The sequence below is a fragment of the Cervus canadensis genome, chromosome 7 (genome assembly GCF_019320065.1).
Source record: "Cervus canadensis isolate Bull #8, Minnesota chromosome 7, ASM1932006v1, whole genome shotgun sequence".
In the NCBI taxonomy this organism is placed as follows: domain Eukaryota; kingdom Metazoa; phylum Chordata; class Mammalia; order Artiodactyla; family Cervidae; genus Cervus; species Cervus canadensis.
Genome location: NC_057392.1, coordinates 55,856,764 through 55,881,811, shown reverse-complemented (window position 1 = coordinate 55,881,811; position 25,048 = coordinate 55,856,764). Strand labels below are relative to the sequence as shown.

Here is a 25,048-nt window from a genome sequence, read left to right as displayed (position 1 = left end):
AGTGTGGCTTTGGGCAAGTTGCTTAACTCTTTTATCCTCCTGTCTCCATAAACACTTACCTCATCCAAAATCTGAAGCCCAGATGCGACAGAGACTTTACAAGTGCTTTGCAAACTCTGAAGTGTTGTGTCTGTTTGAGGCAAGACCTTTTAGAGACTTCTAGTGGAGCACTTTTCCAGGAGAAGTTTTGCTATTGAATAACTGAATTCAATTCAGTCAGTATTGATTGTATGCAATGAAATGATTGTATGTATGAAACAGACATTATGCTAGGTATGAGGCATACAAAGGTGAACAAGCCACAGATCCTATTTCTTAAGGAACATTCAGGCTTGGAGGAGGAGGTGGACATTTCAACTTGATAATACTAAGAGAGGTAACTTCCAAGGACAGAAAAAGCACAAAAGATAAGATGTTGACTCTGGGGAAACTGAGCAGGGAAGAGGCGGTGATGTTTGAGCAAGCTTGAATGATCGAGTCTTGTGGAACAGCGGTCCCCAACCCCTGGGCTGGCCGAGGACTGGTACCAGTCTGCCGCCTGTTAGGAACCGGGCTGGACAGCTGGAGGTGAGCAGCGGACCAGTGAGCAAAGTTTCATCTGTCGCTCCCCGTAGCTTGCATTACTGCCTGAAGCCTGAACCCCTCCCTCCTTCCCCCCATCCCTGGAAAATTTTCTTACATGAAACTGGTCCCTGGTACCAAAAAGACTGGGGACCACTGCTCTAGAAATAGGGGAAATAAGAGAGCTAAGGGATGAGGAAATGCCAAGACAGAACTGATCATTGGCCCTATAGTTTGGTATGGCTGGGATCCTGGGTGGTAGGGTGAAGACTTGAATGGTGGACAGATGAGTCAGATTGTCATTCCATGTAGAGGGGCATAAATCTCATCTCTTTCAGGAGAAAGGAAAATGAAGTTAGACAGCAGGGTTAACATTACAATGGATTTAAAAAGAACGGAGTGATTGGATTAACCTTAAAGACCTGATTATCTCTCTAAACCACAGGTAATCTGAGTTCAAAGAGTTAACACAGCCTGAAGCCCCTCATTGGCCCCAGACCCTGAAAAGTTGCTAGGTGACTGCAGAAGAGAAACAAATAGAAACCCTTTTTCAACTGAGAGTAAAATTAACGGGAAATAGAGGTGTTCAGAGACTTAACACGTCTCTGGAGTGTTCGTTTTTTCTTTTTTGTATTTTTAACAGTATAAGCACTTGTAAGTAGTAAAAATAATTATGGTGGCTGGATTTTGACACTTGGAGAGGAAAACTTACAAGCAATGTCTAGTAACAAGCAGCTAGTAACTAAGTATAGGCTGAGACATTGGAAATATTGAAGAGCTTGGAAACAATTGCAATTTAAAATCCTAGGTTCAGAATCGGGAAGACTTTTTTTTTTTTAATTTGAGATATCCCTTTAAGAGTCATTTGGTGCAATTCATAGCCTGATTCATGCTACTGGCGGCCTCTGATTTCAGTAATAAATGCAGAAATTTATAGGGGACTGTAAAATGTGGACAGGTTTTTGCTTTTCTAAACTGAGGTTTAAACTAGCAAACTTCTGAAGGTTTAAGAAGCCACAGAGCTGAGCAATGGGGATCTGGTTTCTTTTCCGGTCAGAGCAAATAAACACACAAACACATATTTAACTCACAGAGTGTTGGAAGAGAGAAACCAGTGTTCTTTTTAAAGAAGGAAAACAAAAACTCAACCTTGTGGGCAACAGGAGGAAAGTCACACTGGCCGGCAGGCAGCACCCTGCGTTGGCAGAGGAGAAATCTGAGCTCCAGCGGCACCGGCGGCATTTGCACAGAGCCACAGCCTCCCGTTTCAAGTTGCAAGTCTCTGGAGTCCCAGGCAAGGCCCCAGCCTGGCTCCCTTCTCAGAGCCCCGAGAACTGATGAGGAGCCCCTGCACCAACCACAGGACATGCAGGTGAGTCTGCCCAGAGACAAGGTCAGACCTTCCAGGGCTACTTGGCATCTGGTCCCTGAAAGCCACCCCCCCCGCCCACCCCGTGCCCACTTCTGCCCTGGCACTCACCTCATTTTCCTGCCTTGAGTGCTCCTGGCTGCCTGGTCCCCTTGGCCTGACTGTCCGCGAGCTCGTCCCCAGTGTGGTATCAGCCTTATCTTTGTTCTGAGGTCCCTGTGTGACTCTGGAATTGGCTGGCATTCTCCATTCAGGTCACGCCTTCCCCTGCCTGCAACAGATCCCCTCTCCCCCTCTCTCCCTCTGCCTTCTCCTCTCTCTCTCTCCTCTGACTTGCTCTTACACACACTCAGAGGGACTTGACAGAACAGAATCTGTCTTCTTCCTTACAAGATCTCCTCCTCCAGTTCCCTCCTTCATCCTGTACGGCTGCTTCCAGCTCCCGGGAGAGAATCACTGAGGAGCTCGAATAGGTATTTGTATCACCGCGTGTGTGCGTGCGTGTGTGTGTGTGTGTGTGTAGACAGTGGAGAGGGACAACGTCAGCTCTCCCCAGTCTCCCTTGCCAGATGGCTATAATTCTCTGCTCGTCTTCAGGACACTGGCAAAAGGACATCAATTAACCAAGGACAATACTAAGAAGGCAATTCTAATACCTACACTAGGCAAATCCCAAAGCTTGTCTGTCTGCAAACAACCACAGGCTTCCTGGTGAACCGAGCAGCTGGCCGGGCTTGTGAGCTAGCGGCCAGTCCTTCAGTTGGCTAGTTGTTCCTCATCAGCTGAAAGTGAGGCTTGAGCTTTTTACCGACTTGGACAGTGCCGGGGCCTGATACCACCCGGGGAGGACCCACCGCAGCCAGAGAGCCTCACACCCCATGGCTGTGAAGAGACCTGGGCCTGTGTACGTGGCTAGACCCAGGGATTGTGGAGAAAACAGCACCAGATCTCAGCCAAGCTGAGTAAGGAAATCCCTTTCTCCACAACAATGACCACCAGTCCTGAACAAGGCGAGGGGTGTCTGGTTATAAAAAGTACAGTTCACTGAGATCACCTTTTCTGTGCTAGGCACAGGATTAGGTGCAGACATCATCTCAATTACTTCCACAAAATTGACAGGGTCACACTATCGTACCCATTTTACAGACAAGAAAACTGAGGTGAGAGAGTCCATAACTTTCCTAGATTATCCAGCCTCTTATTACTCCTACTGCTGTCACAGCTAGCAGTTGGTATTTACTGGGCACTATGTGTCAGGTACTGTTCTAATAATGGGTTAACTGCTTTTGATTCTCTTTACATTTTGCAAAGCTGAGTAGTAATATTATTCCTGCTTCCAGATGAAGAAACTGCTCAGAGAGTTTAAGTAAGATACCCAAGATCACACAGCTAGAAAGTGATGGGGAAAAATCTGAGCTGGTATCCACTATGTTGTGCTGCTTCTCACTAACATATTATAGTGCATATGGCATTACAAATACATAACACAGTCACAGAGAAACTCAATTTGAGGCATTTTTTGAAAAGAGCAATTAGAGTCAGAGTTAGCTATAATCTTTCCTTTCTATTTAAGCGAACTGTATAGTTTGGACTCAATAGTTAACATCTCTGATCCTATTTCCTCATCTGGAAAATAGGAGTTACTGTGAGACTTAAAGGAAATTATCCTTATTCTTTTTCAGTTGTTCAGTGTACTCAAGAGACAACTCCCCCCCCCCCTTCCAAGCAAGGAGGCAAACACATGCATTCTCCACACTCTGATAACACTGCTTTGGCACATTTTGGGGAACAGTGCCTTGAATCTTGCTGAAGTTCTCCTTGTTCCATTTTTTTCTCCAGTTTCTCTATTTTATCACCTTTAAAAGTCAACTTCGCTAAGCTGGGCATTATTAAGAGGGTGTGTTTGATATTGTGGGTGCAAGTATATGCGATGAGGAAATGTTTGAACCTAGGCACTGTTTTAGCAAAATACTACTTTCTGGTTTAGGCAAGATAAAAACAAAAAAAAAAAACCAAAACCTTTAAAAGTCCCATTAAGACCCAGAGGGATTGGGTAGAGAGGGAGGTGGGTGGGGGGATCGGGATGGGGAATACATGTAAATCCATGGCTGATTCATGTCAATGTATGACAAAACCCACTACAATATTGTAAAGTAATTAGCCTCCAACTAATAAAAATAAATGAAAAAAAATAAAGTGATGGCTATTAGACTTTAAAAAAATTAAAATAAAAGTCCCATTAAGAAGACTCATAGGCTCCTCAGACATCAAATAACTCTCACACAACATTTTAATGATTTAAGTGTAAATGAATCAGAAACACATGGACTGCATTTCTCTTGGAATATACAAGCATTTTAAAACCAAGAGAGGAAGAACTTGGCACGAAGCACCCTGCACCATGCAGAGGGCCCTGCCCACTAGAGACATTCCCTCCATTAGTGCTACAGATGAGCTGGCCCTCTCCTAATTTAGGGCACATCCAGGGAAATGCAGTCATTTGTTCTGGGCAGAGAGGGGAGAGTTTGGGAGGGAAAGCCATCAGCTTCTCCTTGTAAAGTGTCACAGAGCCACTGAGCCTCCCAGAATAATTTCCTATGTTTTTTTTAAGGCTGCCAACGCTCAATGGGAGGCATTTGAAATATGTTCTGAGCCAAAGTTCTGCCAATATACAGCAGAGCTGATATGTGCTTCCTTGGGAGTTAGCCAAGGCTCAGATGGAATCTGCATGAAAACCGTGGCTTGGGACTGATCTGGCTTGGATTCAGGGCAATTTCCCATTGTGTGGGGCTGCACTGGTGATACAGTCCTGATCTTTTGATAAGAACGTCCTGGAGCAACATGAATAAATCATGAAGAGTGGGAGGAATGGGAAAGACAGTGGTCTAGGAATAGACTCAAACATGGGTAACTCATATGTGACCTTGGGCAAGTCACCTACTTTCTCTGCTGCAGGAGGGGAAGGAGGGACATCAGTTTCCTCCACTATAAACTCAGGGGATAGGAGTCCATTGGGAGCATGGAGCACATATAAATGTGAGTGTGAGGACTATGGAATGAAATTGCAGTGGGGGTGGTGAGGTGAATTGCTAATAATCTGTTAAAAGTCAAAGAGCTCAGAGTGGCCTTCTAGTCTTGACACTTGCTTTTATCTGTGGTCATAATATCATTACATCACTCAGGATTCAATCATAGGTATTCAGAAAGATAATTTCTAAGAAGATTCAACTTGTTTTAAAAAATGGTGATGAAAAGGTTAACATACTTACATTTAGGAAACTAACAGTATGTCAGTTAGAATCATAAAAGTGTAGAATGATGGATGTTGGCTCAAGATCCCGTTTATAGTAAGGGAAATGGATCAGAAACCTACTACTAAGAGAGTAAATACTACAGCATTCCTGCAACTAGAACAGGGCTTCGTTTACATGTTCTATCAAAGTGTTTATTATATACAACTCTTGAGCACAGACTTTCTGGAATTCCATGAATGCGTTGGAAAATGTAAAATATTTGGGCAAAGAGTTTTTATTGGCCAACTGTGAATCCAGGCTTCCTATAGAATATCTAAAAACTGATAAATGGCCCCAAAGATTACACCTGAGAATTAAATTTTGGGTTATTCAATACACTGACTGACAGAATGTTGGAAACCCTGACTTCAGAACCTATCAGGTCATCAGAATAACATGGGAAATTAAAAAAATAACAATGCCTGAGCTTCGTCTCAGAAGATTCAAATTCAGTGAATCTTGGGAGTGGCTCTTGAATCTATAATTTTAAAAGCTCCCATGCACAAGTGTCCCATTTTGGGAGGATGATCAGCATCTAGAGCCTTGGACTCCTGACCCTAAATCCAGCTCTCTTTCCCCTCATCTGTAGGTCCCTGATCCTGCCTGTGGACTTTGAGCATTCCTGAGCCATGCTGTCATGTGACTGCAAGAATTTAGGGGATGGAAAAATAATTTATATGCAAAAAATAAACCAGGCTCTATTATGGGCTGAAATGTGCTCCTCCAAAATCCATATGCTGAGGCCTAACCCCCAGTATCTCAGAATGTGTTTGGAGACAGGATCTTTAAAGAGGTGATTAAACTGGAGGTTGTAGGGTGGGCTCTAATCCAGTATGACTGGTATCCTTATAAGAGGAGAAGATTAAGATACAGACCACATAGAGGAAAGATGGGGTGAAGAGACAGCCATCTGTGAGCCGAGGAGAGAGGTCTCAGAAGAACAACCTTGATCTTGAACTTCCTGAAAATACCAGCCAATACCCAAACTGTGAGAAAATATATTTTTGCTGTTCAAGCTACTTAGTCTCTGATCCTTGGTCATGGCAGCTCTGGCAAACTAATACAGACTGTCTAATAGAAGTTCTCCCAAAGCGTAAGCCCACACCACCACAGTGTCAAACTAATTTCAAGCACCACATACATGGAATTAACAAATACTGGGCCAGTTAAGGTTTTGTTTGGTAGGTGATAAGAGAAACCTTGATTAGTGCTGAAACAGAGCTTATTTTCCTTGTGTAGCAAGAAGTGAGGCAGAAGGTGGGCCTGGGGACATTTTCTGTTTTTTTCTGTTCTGCCAGTCCTAGGAGGGGTGATGTGCCCTAGGGTTAGGTATGTGAAACATAGACCATCTGTTATGGGCCAAATTATTTCCTCCCCAAATTCATATATTGAAGACTTAACTCCCAGTATCTCAAAATATGAACATATTTGAAGATAGGAGCTTTAAGGAAGTGATTAAGTTAAAATAGGGCTGAATGGGCCTAATCTAATTGTTAATGTAAGAAGAGTTTAGGATACAGAAAACACAGCAGGGAGACCATGAGGGAATGCAGTAAGAAGGCAGCCATCCGCAAGCCAAGGAAAAGGCTCTCAAAAGAAACTAAAGCTGCCAACACCTTGATCTTAGACTTCTGGCCTCTAGAACTGTGAGAAAATTAATTTCTTTTACTTGAGTGACCCAGTCTGTGGTATTTCAGTATGACAGCCCTAGGAAGCTAATACATCATCTATACTTGCCTTACCTCTGCTCACCTAAATATGTTTAATACGATTCTTAGTTGCTATTCACTCATATTAGGTCTCCCCTGCCCCAGAAGTTCCTCAGATGCTAAGACCACATAGACCAAGAAGATACAACCATAGGACAGGATTAATTAGGGCTTCAGAAGCAAATGAACAGCAGGGGTCAGACTTTGTGAAAGGTCAGGGGATTCAGGATTATCACCTCCCTAACTCTCTAGTGCTGTTTTATGACCATTACTTTTCCAAACTCCTTCTAAATTCCCCTGCTTTTCTATCATTCTGGCACACTCTACTCATCTCTATTACTGTCATCTTCTAATTTCTTTATCCTATCCTCTGTTCCTTTCATTAATAACTTAGGCATGTGACACTATGCTCACCTCTCTCCCAATTCCTCTTGACATCCTGAGTGACAATGGCCTCTCATTGCTTGATCTCGTTTAATGATGATTTCTTCCATTTCACCAAAGCCATCTACTTTGCTTATAGCCATATCTATGTCTGGAATATTACCCTTGTGATACCTCATTCCCTGATCACTGTCTCCCTTCTTTCTAAGTCTGACTTCTTCAATAACCTGAGAATTCAACCTCATCAGGATAGCCAGCCCTCTAATACCATTCCATTTCCAGTCTATCAGATTCTCTTGGCTTTATATCTTTTCTGAATTCCACAACCAATCACCACCACTCCTTAGTGGATTCTTTTTCTTCTTCTTCTTTATTTAAAACCAGTTTCTTGACTTTCTTACTTCAGAGGAATGATTCTTCATATTTCTGGTAAATCATTGAGAATCTAATGAAAGCCACATTCCCTCTGTTTGGAATATCCTGAACAAGGCCACATAATTCACTCCCTCACTCCTTCAATTCTTTCTAAAAATGTCACCTTATTAGTGAGGTCCTTCCTGGCCACTCTATGCTATTCTATTCTCACCCCCATTTGCTCTCCCCATATCCTGCTTCATTTGTCTTTGTGGCACTAGCCACCAGCTAAGATGGTATTTATTTTAAGTTTTTATTGGTTTGTTGCTTGTTCTCCACCCCATTAGAATAACACTGTCTACAAGTGGACAAATATTTTTGTATTTTTTTGTTTACTGCTCTATTCCCAGTACCAAGAATAATGCCTTTGGCTTGCACAAAATAGGCCCTTAATAAACATTTGTGGAATGAGTTTTCTTCCAAGAAACATTTAATAGGCACTGTTCTTCAAATTTGGGATATAATTTCAGGGGCTTGATGGCGCTCCTAAAATCATGAAGCTCAGAAACTCAATCATAACCAGTCTTCTCAAATATTTCTCATACATCCCACTATAGTTTTAAAAATCATTACATACTGATCACTAGCAAATCTGCTGCTTCTTTAGGCTAAATGTCTTCCCATAGTTCCTCATGCTCAAATCAAATGTCTATTCTCACCTCCACCTCAAGGTTCCATTAGGCAGAAGTCATTTTCTATATCCAACTTGCTCATTCTCTCATATGAACAATGTTCATGAACTACTATCAAATCTGAAATTCAAGCCAGATATTTGAGTGTCATCACTGACTTATTTTTTCCTTTTCTTCTCATCTGCCATCAATCAATAACTCCTATTGTTCATATATAAGTACCTTTAAAATCTATCATTATGCATAGCATCCATTCCCCATTGCCCTTGCACTAGTGGAATGATTCATTAGTTTTCATTGGATTATTTCAATTACTTCTCATTGGTTTCTTTGCCTTTAGTACCATTCTTATAAGTATACAAGTCTCGTTAATTCTCTCCCTTTGCTAGACCTTTCAGATCCTTCCTTTGCCTAGAGAATAAAATAAAAATACCTTAGAATAGCCTTTGAGCCTTAAAGTCTAATGCTGCCGTGAAACTGAAGTAGCCTGCAGTGCTGAGCCAACATGTGGAGGACAGCTGCCTGGAAAATGGCCTGGATCCACAGCAGACTTCGCCTAAGTGAGAAAGAAATTGTTGTGTGAAGCCACTGAACTCCTAGTGTTGTTTGTTACTGTAGATAATTTAGCCTATTCTGACTGACACAATACTCTTACATGGGATTGCTCTTTCACCTCTGTATTCTTCCCCAGAACCACCACACCGACACATCACACTTTAATGTCTAGAACTGGTACCAAACTCGTTTCATATTCCAGATTTTGTCATGCTCTCTCATGTCTGTAGGCACTTACATACTCGGTTCTATTGGTCCTTAATGCTATTTTCTTCCTCATTTGTCTACAGAAATTCCTCTTATTTATCATTTGAAATCTTTCTTAAACATCAGCTTCTCTGGAAAATTTTCCCCAATCATTCAACATGGAAGTAAACACCACCTTTGTTCCTTACACTTAAACTTTAAATTACACTTTAAATTGCATTTTGTCAAATTATAGAGCAATTTTTTTGTTGACTTGGGTCATTCTTTCATCACAATAATCTGAGGTTCTGAACAATATCCTTTGTACTTTCAACTCAAGAAATGCTTATTGAATGCATAGATGTCTAAATAAATTTTTAGAAAGATATCAGGACAGGTAAACACACAATTAAGTCTATAATTATAAATTATGATGAATGCTACACAGAAAGAGAACTATGAGAGAAGATAATAGAAGGGCCTAATTTATGCAGAGTGGTCAACAAAGTCATGGTGAACTGTTATTTAAAATCAATAGGATGAGTACAAGTTTGTTAGTGAAGAGCTGGTGATTTCTCAATGATGGACTACCCTACTTGGACATCACATGTGTGGAAACTCCCCATTTTTATAACCCAGTTCATAGAAATAATAAAGATATAGAAATGTGAACAGCTGCACCCAGAATCAAGAAAAGGAATGACCTGTGGATGAGGAAGTGGGAAAGTCCATAAAAGGAGGGTGGTGGATGAGAAGTTGTGGCCGTGAGTTTCCCACAGTGGGAACCCATCCTGACCATGTGGTAGGTCTTCATAGTCCTGCTGGGGCTGACAAGACTGCATGCAAAGTCAGTGGGAAAGGAGCAAGAATCACCAACACAGAAAAATTGCCAAACAAGAGTCAAAGCCTGTATATGGAAAAGTGATACTGAACTCAGTAAGAAAAGGATTTCATGGAAGGAAATAGAGTTAATAGAATCACAAGAACAGGATTTTAAAATAAACTGTCTCCAGCAAGTTAAAGGAGGGGATATCATCTATGAGACAAGGAGAAAGATTTGAAAGAAGAACAGGTTGAAATGCAAAAAAGAAGCAACTGGACAATTAATGAAATTAAAGTAACAATTTTGCATTTATTAAATGTTTATTGAAATTAAAAAGTAAGATGCAATTGTAAGTATAAATAGCTGAATGGCTACAAATGAAAAATTAATTAATGATTTGAAAATTCAAGCTGAAGAATTCTCTCAGATAAAGAGATCAGAAGTATAGAAAAAAATAAAGGGATATAGATTCTGAAGTTCTTACATATGTCTAATAGAATTTTCTTTAAAAATGAAATAAAGAGGGGGAATGTGAAACAACCTTTGATGATATATTGGCCTTAGAATTGGCCAAGAATTGAGAAAAGACAAGAATTCTCAGACTGAAAAGATCTACCAAGGCCCAAGTGAGATATTTACATAAAATTAGACCTAGATTCCTTGTCATGAAAGGTCAATGTATTAAGAATAAAATTAGAATCTTAAAATTACCAATTTTTAAGAGGAAAAAAATGAAATTAGATTATCATTCAGACATTTTTACCAGCTACTTGGAAACAAAAGGGAAATAGAGACTATCCAAATGTGAAAAAAGAAAATATCTTTAAATTTATCATTTTTTACTAGCTGAAGGATTATGAAAGTGAAGCTGAAATAATGAAGACATTTTCAGACTCTACAAAGCCTACCATTTGCCGGCCCTTTCAGAAAGAGTTACTGGAGGATGTTGGAGCAGGTTAGCATTGGTGAAATTGTGGAAAAATAAACACACTAGAACCTTGGTGTCTCAGACAGTAAAGAACCTACCTGCAGTGCAGGAGACCTAGGTTCAATCCCTGGTTTTGAAAGATCCCCTGGAGAAGGAAATGGCAACCCACTCCAGTATTCTTGCCTGGAGAATTCCATGGACTGTATAGTCCATGGGATTGCAAAGAATTGGACATGGCTGAGCAACTAACAATTTCAACACTTTCAAGTACACATGTATCATGCTTGTCAGAACATAAAGTGGCCTGGCTACTTGGGATACAATCTGGGGATATTAACAAGATAAAAAGAGGCATATCCTACAAACCAATAATCTTACCTCAAGATATCTGTCTTAGAGAAACTTGCATTTGCGAACATATTTATTGTAGCATTATTTGTCAAGGTGAAAAATGGGCTTCAGTGGAGTAATGGCTAAATATAATATAGTCATACTATGGAACACAAAGCAACAATAAGAAGGGATATGAAAGATCTACTGATATATGCATCAACCTGGATTTATCTCTAAGATTTACTGTTGAGTGAAATGGGCAGGTTGAAGAATGGTATGTGCATTAGGATACTATTTATTTAATGAAAAAGCAATAGGTTCAACACACAATACATATTTTGCTCATATCATAGATATTTTGCATATATTTTCCATATACAGCTGAAAAAAGTGGTAGGAAATAAATCACAAATAACTAGTTACTTGTGTGGAGGATGTGGTGAGAAGCTTTATTCATATTTATAATAACCAAAACTTTCAGTGACTGATCAGGACTGTTTAAGCAGGGGATTTTAAGGGTAAAGGAGGACTCTGGGAATTATGAGGAAAATGGATTTGGAGGCCAGTTTGGAGCCTGTTGCAGTACTTAGGACCATCAGGCACTCTGGGCACAGAGCCTGGGGCCCATGAAAATGTTTTAATTTCTTTTAAAGTCAGAATTAAAAAATAAAATAATAATGGATATATAATAAAGAATCCAGATATCTTTGTAGCAATGCAACACTAAAATATAATGTTTATTTATTTATATTTTTATGAATAAAGCCCAGATTAGGAGAGAGAATGCTTGGATGGATCGGACTGGTGGTGGTGAACATGGAACCCAGAGGATAAAGACAAAATATATTTTGTCTTTCAGAAAAGTCTGAACCTGGCCGTGAATTGAGAGTGAGGAATTGAGGGAGAGGAAGACAGCAAAGACAACTCCCAGAATTCTGACTCAAGGTTGTGTTGTTGCCACTTACTGAGATGGAGGAAGAGTGGAAGGGGGTGAGTGGGGGTCAGGGTGTAAAGAGCCTTGCATGCCACATTAGATGCGGAAAATCTACTAGGCAGGCTGGGGATTTTCTCAACTCTGGGTAAGTGAGAGAGTCATGCGGGGAGCTTGAAAAATTCAAATTTCTGCCACAGCTCGCAGACTTGATCCCATCCAAAATCTTGAAAGGGTTGAGAAACGCTGACATTTTAGGCCACAGAAAGGCAAGATTTTTAAATGGAGAATGACATGATCAGATAGCGTTTTGTTTTGTTTTTAAATTCATATTTGAGAACAGTAATGAGTTCGCGAGAGATTGGAGGATAATCTGGAACTACAATACCTAACAAACCCAGGCTGCCTGATTCTCAGCCGCTCCCAGGCTAGGAAAAATTCAGTGGAACTAACGCTGTTTGGAAAAGAGCTGAGACGACCTCCTGGCCAGACCCAGCCCAGAGCACAGCTTGGCTGAAGCCCGGGGGCATTTGGAGCACATGGGCCTTGGGGCCATCAGCATTCTCTGGCCAAACCACAGTACTAATTTAAATTGTCACAAAACAGTGAACCTGAACCATAATGACCTTTTAAAAGCAGGATTTTAAGACCAAAAGTATTTCACAAAAAAAAAAGCATTGCAAGAAAGCTGGCCACCCCTCAGGTAATGATTTTAAAATGGGGGGCTTCAAAATATTTTCGGGCCTTAGATGAAGGGGCTGAAGCAGGAAGGGGCACAGAGCTCTGTGTGTGTCTTTACCCATATAGGACTGTGAACAAGCGTGACTCTTCTGAAGACATGCCAGCAGACCCTGATAGTTGAGCAGAACGTGATACTCAACGCTGCACCCATCAGGACAGTGAGGGTGTTTGGGTTAGCTGTGGTAACTCTCCGGGCCTGAGTTGTTTTGTTTTTCTCCACAAGATGGGAGAAATGATAGCCCTTTTTTTAACATCTTGTTTCAAGGACACAGTTGTTTTTAAAGTCTTTTAAAGGAGTGATACCTTTGGGATTCTAAGGAAAGTCGATCTTCTCTGGAGAAAAGTATAAAATTTTCTTGTATCTAGATATTTATAGGACTGGTGATTAATCCTTGGTGAAGTGAAAGTGAAATTCGCTTAGTGGTATCCGACTCTTACAGATTTCTCCAGGCCAGAATACTGGAGTGGGTAGCCTATCCCTTCTCCAGCAGGTCTTCCTGACCCAGGAATTAAACCTGGGTCTCCTGCATTGCAGGTGGATTCTTTACCAACTGAGCTATGAGGGAAGCCAGTCCTTGGTAATGTTTATAAATTGCCTGCAAAGCTCCTGGCCATCTGTGGAGATTCAACCAATAGTAATTTTTAACATTATAATTAGAAAGTAAGAGTAAGGACCATGATAGGTATATGAAGAAAGTGGCCTTCCGGATGGGCCTGAAAAGATGAGTAGGATTTCAAGAGGCCAAAAGAAAAACAAGAGCTACAGTAATGGCAAAAATTAAAGTAAGACTCAGTGATGAAGGGATTACCCAGAATGAGTAATACTACTGAGACAGCTCTTTCCAGGTGTGATATGCATTATTTACTTCAACCTCCACAATGAGATATTGTTAGAGAATAGGAAACAGAGAAAAGGAAATGTTCTTACTCAGAATTACCCACTTAACTTTGCTCCTGTTTCCTTAGCAAAGAATTGATTATCTTTCTGTCATTACAGGTTCATTTGCACTTTCTAGAGATTTAAGCCAACGGAATCATACAGCATATACTCATTTTTGTCTGGCTTCTCTCACTTAGCATAATTATTTTGAGATTCCCTCATGTTGTTACACACGTAATTAGTTCATATGCCATGATTTGCTTGTTCATCTGTTCATGGACACCTGGATTATTACCAGGTTTCAGCTATTACAAATAGAGCTTCTGTGAACAGTTATATATGTGTCTTTGTTTGGAAAGATGCTTCCATTTTTATTTGGTCCATCTCTAGAATGGGATGGCTAGGTCAGATAGTAGGTATATGTCTAATGTTTTAATATACTACCAAACATGTCTCCAAAGTGGTTGTACAATTTTACATTACCACCATAGTGAAGAGCATTCCAGTTGTGCCATACTTTTGCCCAAACTTGGTAAGTTTGATTTTTGAAAAATTTAAACCTTTATCATATATATGTAGAGGTATCTCATTGGATATTAATTTGCATTCCCCTAATGATTAATAATTTTGAGCATTTTAAAGTGTTTTCACTCATGTATCATTTTTGGTAAATTGTTCAAACCTTTTGCCTGTTTTTAAATTGTGTTTTTACCTAATTATTGATTTATTTATATATGAGTCCACTGTACATCGGACTTCCTAGGTGGCACTAGTAGTAAAGAATTTGCCTGCCAATGCAGGAGACACAAGAACCATGGGTTTGCTCCCTGTGTCAGGAAGATCCCCTGGAGGGGGAAATGACAACCCACCCCAGGATCCTTGCTTGGAGAATCTCATGGACAGAGGAGCCTGGCTGGCTACAGTCCATGGGGTCATAAAGAGTCCTACATGATGAAGAGTCTAAGCACACCACTGTATATCAGATGCATAATTTGCAAATATTTCTCCCTTGTCCATGGCTTGTCTTTTCATTACTTTAATGTTTTTTGCAGAGGAAAAGTTTTTAATTTTGATGAAGTACATGATCAATTTTTTTCTTCTATAGATCATGCTTTTGGTGTTGTATCAAGGAAATCTTTGCTTAACCTAAGTATTCACAATAATAAAATACCATGTACTGGGGGTTTAAACAACAGACATTTATTTTTCAGTTTGGAGGCTGGGAAGCCCAAAAGCAAAGTGCCACAGATTGGGTTTCTGGCAAGAGCCCTTTTCCTGGTTTGCAGACTGCCTTCTTGTGGTGTCCTCACAAGGGAGAAGGAGAGGGTGTCTTTTCTTATAAGGACGCTAATCTAATCATGGGCACCGCCCTCATGATCTCCTCCAAGCTTAATTACTTCCCAGTTTCCACCTCCAGACTATCTCATTGAGGTATAGGGCTTCAACACACGAATTTTGGGGGATACAAATGTTCAGTCTATAATACCGAGGTCACAATAGTTTTTCCAGTATTTTATTTTTTTATTCCCTGTATTTTCTTCTAAAATTTTTAGATTTAGATTCACTTTAGGTCTATGATACTATGATTTACATTTAGGTCTATGATCCATATGCAGCTGATTTTTGTATATTGCACAAGATTTGAATTGAAGCTCATTTTTTAGCAAATAGATATCCAACTGTTTCAGCATCACTTGTTAAAAGGACAATCCTTTCTCCACTGATTAGTTTTTACACCTTTGTCAGTTGTCCTTCAGTGTGGATTTGTATCTGGTTTCTCAATCTGTTCTGTTCATCTATTTGTGGATCTTTATGCCAGTACCACATTGTCTTAATTACTGTAGCTTTAGAAAAATCTAGAAATATGTAGTGTTAGCTCTCCTGTATTGTTCTTTTTCAAAGTTGTTTTAGAAACAGTTTGTTAATTCCTACCAGAAAGCCTGCTGTGATTTTGATTGGAATTTTGTTGAATCTATACATCAGTTTGGGGGAAGAATTGACATCTTAAGAATAATTAAGTGTTCTTATTAAGAACATTCAGTATTCTTTTTTTTTTTCATTCAAGAAACTTTTATTGACCTCCTTTCAAAGACAATGGGCTGCTTTTCTGGGTGCCTGATGTCCTCTGCTAGCAATCAGAAGTTGTTTTGTGGTGTTTGCTCAGCGTTCAAATGTTCTTTTGATGAATTTGTAGGGGAGAAAGTGGTCTCCCTGTCCTATTCCTCCACCATCTTAGTTCCTCCCAAACATTCAGTATTCTTAAGTGAACACCGTACACCTCTTCACTTATAAAAGTTCTTTAAAATTTCTCTCAGTAATGATTTGTTGTTTTTAGTGAATAGTTCTTATCTACCTATTGTCATATTTATCTCTAGGTCTTTCATAAATTTTGATTTCATTGCATATGACATTTTTATTTTGATTTCTGACTGCTTATTGCTAATACAGAAATAGAGGTGATTTCTTTCTGTCTTCTGCAATCTTACTGAATTTACATTTTAGTTATAATAGCTTTTTTTAAGATCCCATCAGATTTTTTACATAGATGATCATATCATCAAAAGAATAAAGACAGTTTTACTTCTTTTCTTTTCCTTGCTTTGTTGCACTGGCTGGAACCAAAAGTGTAATATTGCATAGAAGTGGAGACTGAACATAAAAGTTTTATTCTTAATCTTATGGAGAAAGCACTCAGTCTTTGCCATTACGTTAGTTGCTAACTGTGGGATTTTTGTAGCTGTCCTTTATCAGATTGAGGAAGTTCCTATCTATTCCTAGTTTGCTGAGAAATATATACCAGGAATGGCTGTTGGATTTTATCAATTATTTTTTTCTGCCTTTATTTATTTATTTATTTTGGCCATGCCACATGGCTCGTGGGATCTCAGTTCCCTTACCAGGCAGTGGAAGCACAGAGTCCTAACCACTGGATCCCCAGGGAATTCCATTTTCTACTTCTATTGACATAATCATATGATTTTTCATTTGTTAATATTTAAAATGTCAGTGTTAAAAATTTACCACATTAAAAATATGGTAAATTACATTGATTTATTTTCTTGACTTTTCCAGAAAGTTAATCTTGTGTTAACTCTACTTGGTTATGATATATTAATCTTTTTGTATATTGCTGAATTCAATTTTGTAAAATTTTGTTAATAATTTTTTACATATGGTTTTGAGGCATATTGGTATGACGTTTTCTTGTAGCATTTTAATATGATTTTGGTATCAGGAAAACACTGGCTTCAAAGAATGAGTTGAGAGGTATTCCCTTCTCTTCAATTTTCTGAAAGAGTTTGCATAGAATTGGCATCCTTTCTTTCTTAAGCATTTCTTAATACAATGAAGTTATATAGGCTTGAGTTTCCCCCCTTCTTCTCTGTGGGGAGATAATTTTAACTACAAATTCCATTTATTTAACAGATAAAAGGTTGTACAAGTTATCTGTTTCATCTTGAGTAAATTTTTGTGTTTTTCAAGGAATTTGTACTTTTTATCTATTCTGTCTTTTTTAAAATTTATTTTTAATTGGCAGTTAGTTACTTAACAATATTATGTTGCTTTATGCTTAATGGCATAACAGTGTCGTAGTATTGCTTTATTGTACTTTTAATACTTATAAAATCTTTAGTAATGTCACCTTTTTTATTTCTGAATTTGGTAATTTGTATCTTCTCTGTTTTTGTGCTGATAAGTTATTATAGAAGTTTGTCAATTTTATCACCTCCTCGAAGAGGCTGCTCTTGATTTCTTTGATTTTTTTCCCCAACATATCTCTATTACATATTTTTAATGGATTTATCCTCCAGTTCTTTAAAGTTGTGTATCTGGAAAGGTCTTTACCCTTCTCTTGTTTCAAAAAGATATTCTCATGGAAGCAAAAGTCTCTATTATTTTGAATGCAAAGAAAGGCATAATTAAAATGACAGTATACATATATCAAGCACTTAGTTTATGCCAACAACCTTCTGAGTTAAGCATCATTATTATTTGCGTTATACAGACTTGGAGACCAAGGCTCAGAAAAATTTAAGTTTTCCAGTGTCATATACCCAACAAGCAACAAAGCGACATTCACACAAATCCAGAGTCTCTAATCTTAACCACAAGAGAGACAAGATTCTGCTGTCTATCAAGAAAATAGAGGACATATGAGTACACAGTCCAGGAAATGCCTCATGCTTATAGTCCTGAGAGAAAAAACTTAAGTCACTTGAGAGTCATTCTAGACTTTTTCCAGGACAATGGTTGTTGTAGCCACACGTGGGAAACAAACTCACTCAGAAGGACAATGCAGATAGTGGAGTGCAGTTTATTACACCGGCGGGCCCAAGGCAGAGTCTCCTCTTAGCCAAGGACCCCGACCAGCATTTGCAAAAATCTATTATACCCCATGTGTACGTGTCCAAACCCACCACCCCATATTCCTTGAGACTTACATAAACTAAGGCAGGGTAAATACAATCCCAATAACCCCATCACTCATGTGCCATGTGCTCAGACAGTTAAACAATTAGCCAATAATCAATAAGCACGAGGTTACACTCCGGACAGGTACAGAAAAATTTATGGCCTGTCTGGAGGAAGGGGTGATTAGTGTGTGTGTTCTCTTAGGCGATGAGTAATCTGGATACAACCTGCAAGGTTTCCCTGTCCGGAGGGGGTCTTATCCTCTGTTGTTGTTTCCATAGGCACTAAATACAGAGTTCACAGTCCATTGAAGAGGTGGCTGAGCATGATCAGCATGAACAGGCCTGAGATGGAGTCCAGGCCCTATGAATTCCTTCTTCATGGTCTTAGCAGGAAACTCCTGGGACCCTGTGAAACCATATAGCTCCCCAGAGACACTTACAGAGAACACAACTAACAAAGCTCTAGGACATAACTTATTGATCAAAGCCACCGGAAGTCATTCCCAGAGCCTGAGAAATCTTCATAAAATTAGCAGCTGGGGGTTGGAATGGGTGTTGGTTCTAAGAGGGCATTTCCCCATGGATGGCTGCACACACTCAGATGAAAAGACAGCCTCTCTGATAGTGTTGGGTGGGGTAGCATGTTCTTTTCTCAAATGTTCTGTGGAAGTAGCACGGGTAAAACAAAGAACACTGGGTCTGCACGCATGCTACCTGAATGGATGGATTCAGATCTAAGAACCTGAGCAATCCATGTTGCTTGCCTGGGCCTGTTTCCTCATCTATAACAAAGAGACATGAGTGGTTGTTCAGCCTACCATTTGGTGCTGCAAAAGTGAGAAGGATAATTATTGTTGTTAATACTTTTCTGAATGTTTCAGGATTCTGCACAGAGATACCATGAAAACATTTTATATCACACACTGAAAACGGAAATATACCAAAAAAGCTGCACCAAGTTAGGATTTGGAACAGAAATTATTTACAAGATAGGCAATGCTACTGGGCATGTTTTGGTCTTCAATTAAATTCTTTTTAAACTCTGGCTCCATGGTGTAATGGTTTTGGAATTAGGAATAATAAAACATTAGTTACACCGTTGAGTAATGGTTTTATTTAAAACAAGATGAAATATTAACCCGGTGATGCCCAGAACCAAATGTAAGACCTCTAAGTGAATGTTAGAGGCCAGTGGTGGGGTCATTGCTACTAACCGTTAGGTGGAGGGCTGAGATATACACAGCACAGCTCCCTGCATCTCACCTCATTATTTCACCTTGCTGTTTTATCTGTGCCTTAAAATCCTTTTGGAAGCACTCAATATTGACATTTTTTTTTTTTTTTTAACACTGGCAGAGACACTGGGACTCAGAAAAATTGATTTGGTCAAAGTCTCATGGCTTGTAGGGGTGCAGGGACCAAGTGGTCATGACAGTGCAGAGAGCAGGATCTGATATGAGGTATCAGCTGGGGCAGGTGCTTGCGTAACTGGGAAGCATCTATTATCTGAGAATGGGGATAATACCTACTTCAGGTGCTTACTCAGGGCTTGATGCTTACTTAAAGTGAAGTTGCTCAGTCATGTCTGACTCTTTGCGACGCCATGGACTGTAGCCTACCAGGCTTCTCCGTCCATGGGTTTTCCAGGCAAGAACACTGGAGTGGGTTGCCATTTCCTTCTCCAGGGGATCTTCCTGACCCAGGGATCGAACCCAGGTCTCCCGCATTGCAGGCAGACGCTTTACCCTTTTGAGCCACCAGGGATGCTTACTTAAGTACTAAATAAAAGTTAGCTATTCTTCCTCATCTCCCACCTCACTTTCCATTGCAGCACACGGGGGTCTTGGCAAACACAAGCACAGCCACAGGCAAGCTCCCACTTCCGTAGTCAGTCCCCCATCCACCAGGAAGGTGCCCCATTCAGTCTGGAATGGAGTCCATTCTGCTCCCCTCCGGGCTTGTGAGTCCTGGGCTTTAGAGGTCCTCCCCCCCCAGGGCTCCTTTCCCTCCCTCTGCCTGGGAGAACTTCAGAACTTCAGCCTGGGGCTATCCTCACCTGATTCTGGTGACTTCCCAGGGGTGGAAGTGAGGGCAGAGGGGCTAGGGGGGCAGTGCTTCATTTCAAGTGGAAAGGGAGAAAGAAAAGGAAAAGCTAGAGCGACCTTCTCTTGAGGGGCCAGTCCCTGCTCTGATCTCTGTCAGACTCCCTCCCATTTGTCACCCTCCTCCCAGCTCACATCTCTTTCTCCTCTTTGGCTCCAGGCCTCAGGGCCAAGCTCCCTGGCAAATCTGCATTTTTTTTCCCTTGGAACATGGGGCCTGTAGCTATCTTCTGGGTTTGCAGAGAACCCATGCCAGCAGCAGTCATCATCTGAGGACTTGCTGAAGACCCACATTCCCTGAAGGAACCAGGCCTACTGAATGGGAACTCTAGGGGCGGGGCCCAGCAGTCTGTCTTATAAGAAGCTCCCCAGGTAATTTTAAGGCAGCCGAAGTGTGAAAATTACTGTTCTAGGGAAATGAGTGGAGAAGGCAATGGCACCCCACTCCAGTACTCTTGCCTGGAAAATCCCATGGATGGAGGAGCCTGGTAGGCTGCAGCCCATGGGGTTGCGACGAGTCGGACACGACTGAGCGACTTCACTTTCACTGTTCACTTTCATGCATTGGAGAAGGAAATGGCAACCCACTCCAGTGTTCTTGCCTGGAGAATCCCAGGGACGGGGGAGCCTGGTGGGCTGCCATCTGTGGGGTTGTACAGAGTCGGACACGACTGAAGCGACTTAGCAGCAGTAGCAGTACGGAAATGAGACAAAGCTGAGGACCTGACTATTCAGCTCTGCTTCCTGAGCATAGTCAGAACCTCCCAAATTGTGGTTAAAGAGGGTAAAATTCTCAAATCTCTTCTGAGTAGATAGAGAAGACAGGCTATAAAAAGAAATAAGAAAAGAAAGAGTTTTCTCAGCAGGAAAAACAGGTATCTGATTTTCTTGGACCCTCTATTGCTTCTTCAGAGACCACCCATGCCTTCCAACAAAAATTTCGGGTCTAAGCTTCTGCAGCTGCTGTCCAAAGGGACACAGGCAGCAAGGAAGCCATGGCCGCATTCCAAGAACTTAAAAGTTCTTGAGACCTTGGGAGGAATCTCAGAGCTCAGCCACCCAATTCTTCATCTGATGCTTGAGTCTCTATCAGCCTCTGAAGGGAACTCACTACCATTCAAAAGCTTTGATAACTCAGAGTCCTAGAAAGTTCTTTCACTGGACACCAGATCAGGGCTGTGCTTTCTTGTTCACTCTGATATTCTTACTCCCCCTGCTCCCATAGGGTTCAATAAGTACTAGTTGAATGAGTGGATGGATGAATGAACTAATGAGCAGACATTCTGCCCAGTTTATGTGGTTAGAAGCACAGTGTTCCTATGAAGGAGGGTGGCAGCAAGTGAGCCTGGGACGCTGCTTCTGTGACCCACCCAGCCAGTGCCTTGCTGAGGGTAGGAGCCCTTTGAACTTGTGATGGATGGGAGAGCTCCAGACTAAGAGGTCCCTGGCACAGGGAGACGACTCTTTCAAGTGTTCTGAGTGTCAGGGCCCAGTGGCAGCCTTCCTCCACGGCAATGACTTATTACATTCCTGAATAAGTGAAGGGAAATTCAATCCATATGTTCTGGAGTTATTTGCACAATACTCAGCAAGATGCTGCTGTTGTGTAAGAGCCATTTGACGTCGGTGGCATGACTTTCTTCTTTCTGTTCTGAGAAGAGTCCCTGAAGAAAAGCCAATTCTACTGTCCCTGAAGAGAGAGGGGCAGGAGCACAGGGGCCAAGTCGTCTAGGGCCATCCTGCAGGCAGCTCAGGGCTTGGGGAGACTGGCAAGTCTCAGGAGGCCGAGGAAAGGGAGACTCCTGCCCAGCTGTACGCCCACATGGGCTCAGCCAGCTGCTGCCAGAACAGCCTCAGTGGCGGATGGGGTGGAAACAGCTTAAGGAGTTGCTGAAGAACAGGGAGGAAAAGCCGGCGCATTGGGAAGATGGGGGCATCAGAAAGAGCACCTGGGTTGCATTCTGGTGTAACTCTGGGTAAGTAACTTCCTCCCTTCCAGCCTCAATTTCCCCTTTTGCAAAGTGTGAGGCTACACTCATGCTCCACCATCCTCATGCATCCCGATAGTCTATTCTAGGACCCTTTTTTGTGTCTTACTATGAATATTATCTGGCAATACCTGGATAATATTTTTACCACAATCCTTAGTAAGAAATACATTTCACAGAGTAACTTAGTATACGTAACTGAAACAAAGTCTTCACAAATCAAGGCTTACCCTTCCTGCAAGCACTGACATGTTGATCAATGGAAAGCAGAGAGAATCCAGAAATAAACCTACACATTTATGGTCAAGTGATTTCCAACCAAGGTGCCAAGGCAATTCAATGAATAAGAACAGCTTTTTTAGGTAGTGGTGGCACAATTGGCTATCCATATTCAAAAATACATACATACATATATGCATATGTACACTTACACGATACTGCACATGACACACACAAGTGAATTAAAAATGGATCCTAGATTGAGATATTAAGGGCTAAAAGTAAGTAGTGAACTATGTGTTTAGGTTAACAGCAAGGATGAACCCTCATGAACATTATGTGAAGTGAAAGAAGACAAACATGAAAACTAAATACTTTGTGTTTCCATTTATGTGACATTTCTAGAAAAGGCAAAACCTTAGAGACGGAAAGCAGATCATAGGTTTACTTGGGCTGTAGGGCTGTGTGTGGGGGAACTAATAGGTGTGGGGGAACTTTGTGGAGTGACAGCAGTATTCTAAAACTGTGATGAATGTTATTCAGCCCTGTAAGTGAGCTAAAACTCATCCAACTGTACCCTAAAATGGGCGAACTTTACAATATATACATTATAACTCAAAGAGATATGACAACTAATAAAATTAAACCCGAAGGATAAAGATGATACATGATTTGTTCAATTGTGTTGTTTTTTGGGCGTGATGAGTGAGTTCTGGACCACCTCTTATTGTCTTATTAGTCTCTCTTCATAACATCCACAGCATCACTGCACATAAATATACTACTCATGAATACTAGTAGTTTGAAAATATTTGAAAAGATTAGAGTGATTAGGTTTATATTGAACACTAAAACTTTTTAAAGGAGTTTATAAGCCGGAGCAAGTCTTCTAACATTATGCAACACCAACAAATGCCGTTCAGTTCAGTTCAGTTTAGTTCAGTCACTCGGCGGTGTCTAATTCTTTGCGACCCTGTGGACTGTAGCACGACAGGCTTCCCTGTCCATCACCAACTCCCGGAGCTTGCTCAAACTCATGTCCATCGAGTTGGTGATACCATTTAGCCATCTCATCCTCTGTTGTCCCTTTCTCCTCCTGCCTTCGATCTTTCCCAGCATCAGGATCTTTTCCAATGAGTCAGTTTTTTGCATCAGGTGGCCAAAGTATTGGAGCTTCAGTTTCAGCATCAGTCCTTCCAATGAACATTCAGGATTGATTTCCTTTAGGATTGACTGATTTGATGTAGACCATAATTAGCCATAATTTCAGGTATATAATTTGTCATACTCCCCAAAGGCATAATCTGATAGCTCTGAATACTTGCAAAACACAAGGGAAAAAGTTCTGTTTCTTTTTAGTAGCTTAGTGTGGCAACCAGACACCTCCAAAGATTTCCTAATCAGTTCAGTGGCTTCCAAACCTAACTGATCATGAGAATGATTCATGGAGAGCCTCCTACCTCACTCCCAAGACCCAGGCCATCAGAGCATCTGAGGGGTGGAGATTTAGGATTCTTTAGCCTTAGAAGGACTTCCTAGGTGGTCAGGGAGATTTGTGAGTTTCATTTGGTGAGATCATTGTGATTAGATTTGAGATAGAACACAATGAACTAGTTTCCAGTTACAGTTAAAAGATCAAAGTTTGCAAATGAATGACTTAAATATAAAGCAGAGTATAGATTAAGTTGTCTCAACAATCACACCACCCACTCTTCCTCACTTTCATTCCTTTAGAAACGGATGGAGTAACAGTCTTAAGCGAGAATTCTGCAAATCCCTGGATCCTACATTGATAACCTCAAATTCTTAGCTTTTAAAAGTCTCATAATCCTTTTTAGTTAAATGGAGAATATCATCAATTATTATTTTTTTAAAAATAGCTGGCTGCCATTAAGTTAAGTTGCCCTTTTGTATTTTCAGATGCTAATTTTTAAACCAAGTGCAGAATTTACATTTGCATGGTTAAAGTCAGTTTTTAGGTCTTCATTTGAGACTCAACATTTTTTTTTAACTCTTAATCTAGTTATTTAATGAACTCTATTTCTCCCAGGTTTACTTATCAACTCAAATTTTGACAAGGTAAGTTTACATATTTATACTATTTGTTTTCTTTTGTCCCTTACTTTAGTCAACCTGCAAACCTATTTGCATTCACACTTTTCCTCTTATCATCTGCCTCAGGAAAGGAGGGTCCTGCCTCTGGCGGCTCAGGATGGCTCCCCAATCCTGCCTGCGCTCTGGGAGCCCCACCTCTCTCTCCTGGACCCTCTGCTCTGATGTCAGCCCACGCGTCCTCCAGTGCATGGAAAAATATCGCAGTCTTTCCCATCTAAAACCAAAATGCTTCCACACTATCTGTCCCTCTCCACTCAGCCTCCATTCCCCTTTTCATTTTCTTTCCTAGTCAAGCTTCTAGAAGGAAAATCCCCTGAGTATTCGTGCTTCTCTCCTGCGGGGACTTCCTACCCTCTGTCGCCTGGCTTTTGTTCCCATTGTTCAATAAACCACTGCTGGATAGAGTCAGTAATGACTGTGTAGTTGTCCAAATCCCATCAACCCATTGTCTCTTCATATCTAATTTAACT

At 40.8% G+C, this 25,048-nt stretch overlaps 1 protein-coding gene and 1 long non-coding RNA gene across 7 annotated transcripts in view; one reads left to right on the top strand and one right to left on the bottom strand.

Moving 5' to 3' along the window:
* Positions 1-2,617, bottom strand: part of MASP1 (MBL associated serine protease 1) — a 70,965-nt gene extending 68,348 nt beyond the window's left edge. Inside the window, exon 1 of one of the 4 annotated variants that reach the window (XM_043473454.1) lies at positions 2,042-2,617. In XM_043473454.1, coding sequence (XP_043329389.1) covers positions 2,042-2,046 — 5 coding nt within the window. In that variant the 5' untranslated portion in view covers positions 2,047-2,617. The remainder of the gene's footprint in view (positions 1-2,041) is intronic. The other 3 variants (XM_043473453.1, XM_043473452.1, XM_043473455.1) reach the window with 3 other exon arrangements.
* On the top strand, positions 1,509-25,048 carry LOC122444809. Of its 3 annotated transcripts, XR_006270352.1 has the most exons (5): positions 1,509-1,933; positions 5,813-6,016; positions 12,047-12,177; positions 24,514-24,542; positions 24,645-25,048. It is a non-coding gene; the product is annotated as an uncharacterized LOC122444809 (long non-coding RNA). The 3 variants fall into 3 exon arrangements; XR_006270351.1 differs by lacking the exon at positions 5,813-6,016 and having other exon boundaries at positions 1,511-1,933; positions 24,645-25,042; XR_006270353.1 differs by lacking the exons at positions 1,509-1,933; positions 5,813-6,016 and adding an exon at positions 2,274-2,403 and having other exon boundaries at positions 24,645-25,043.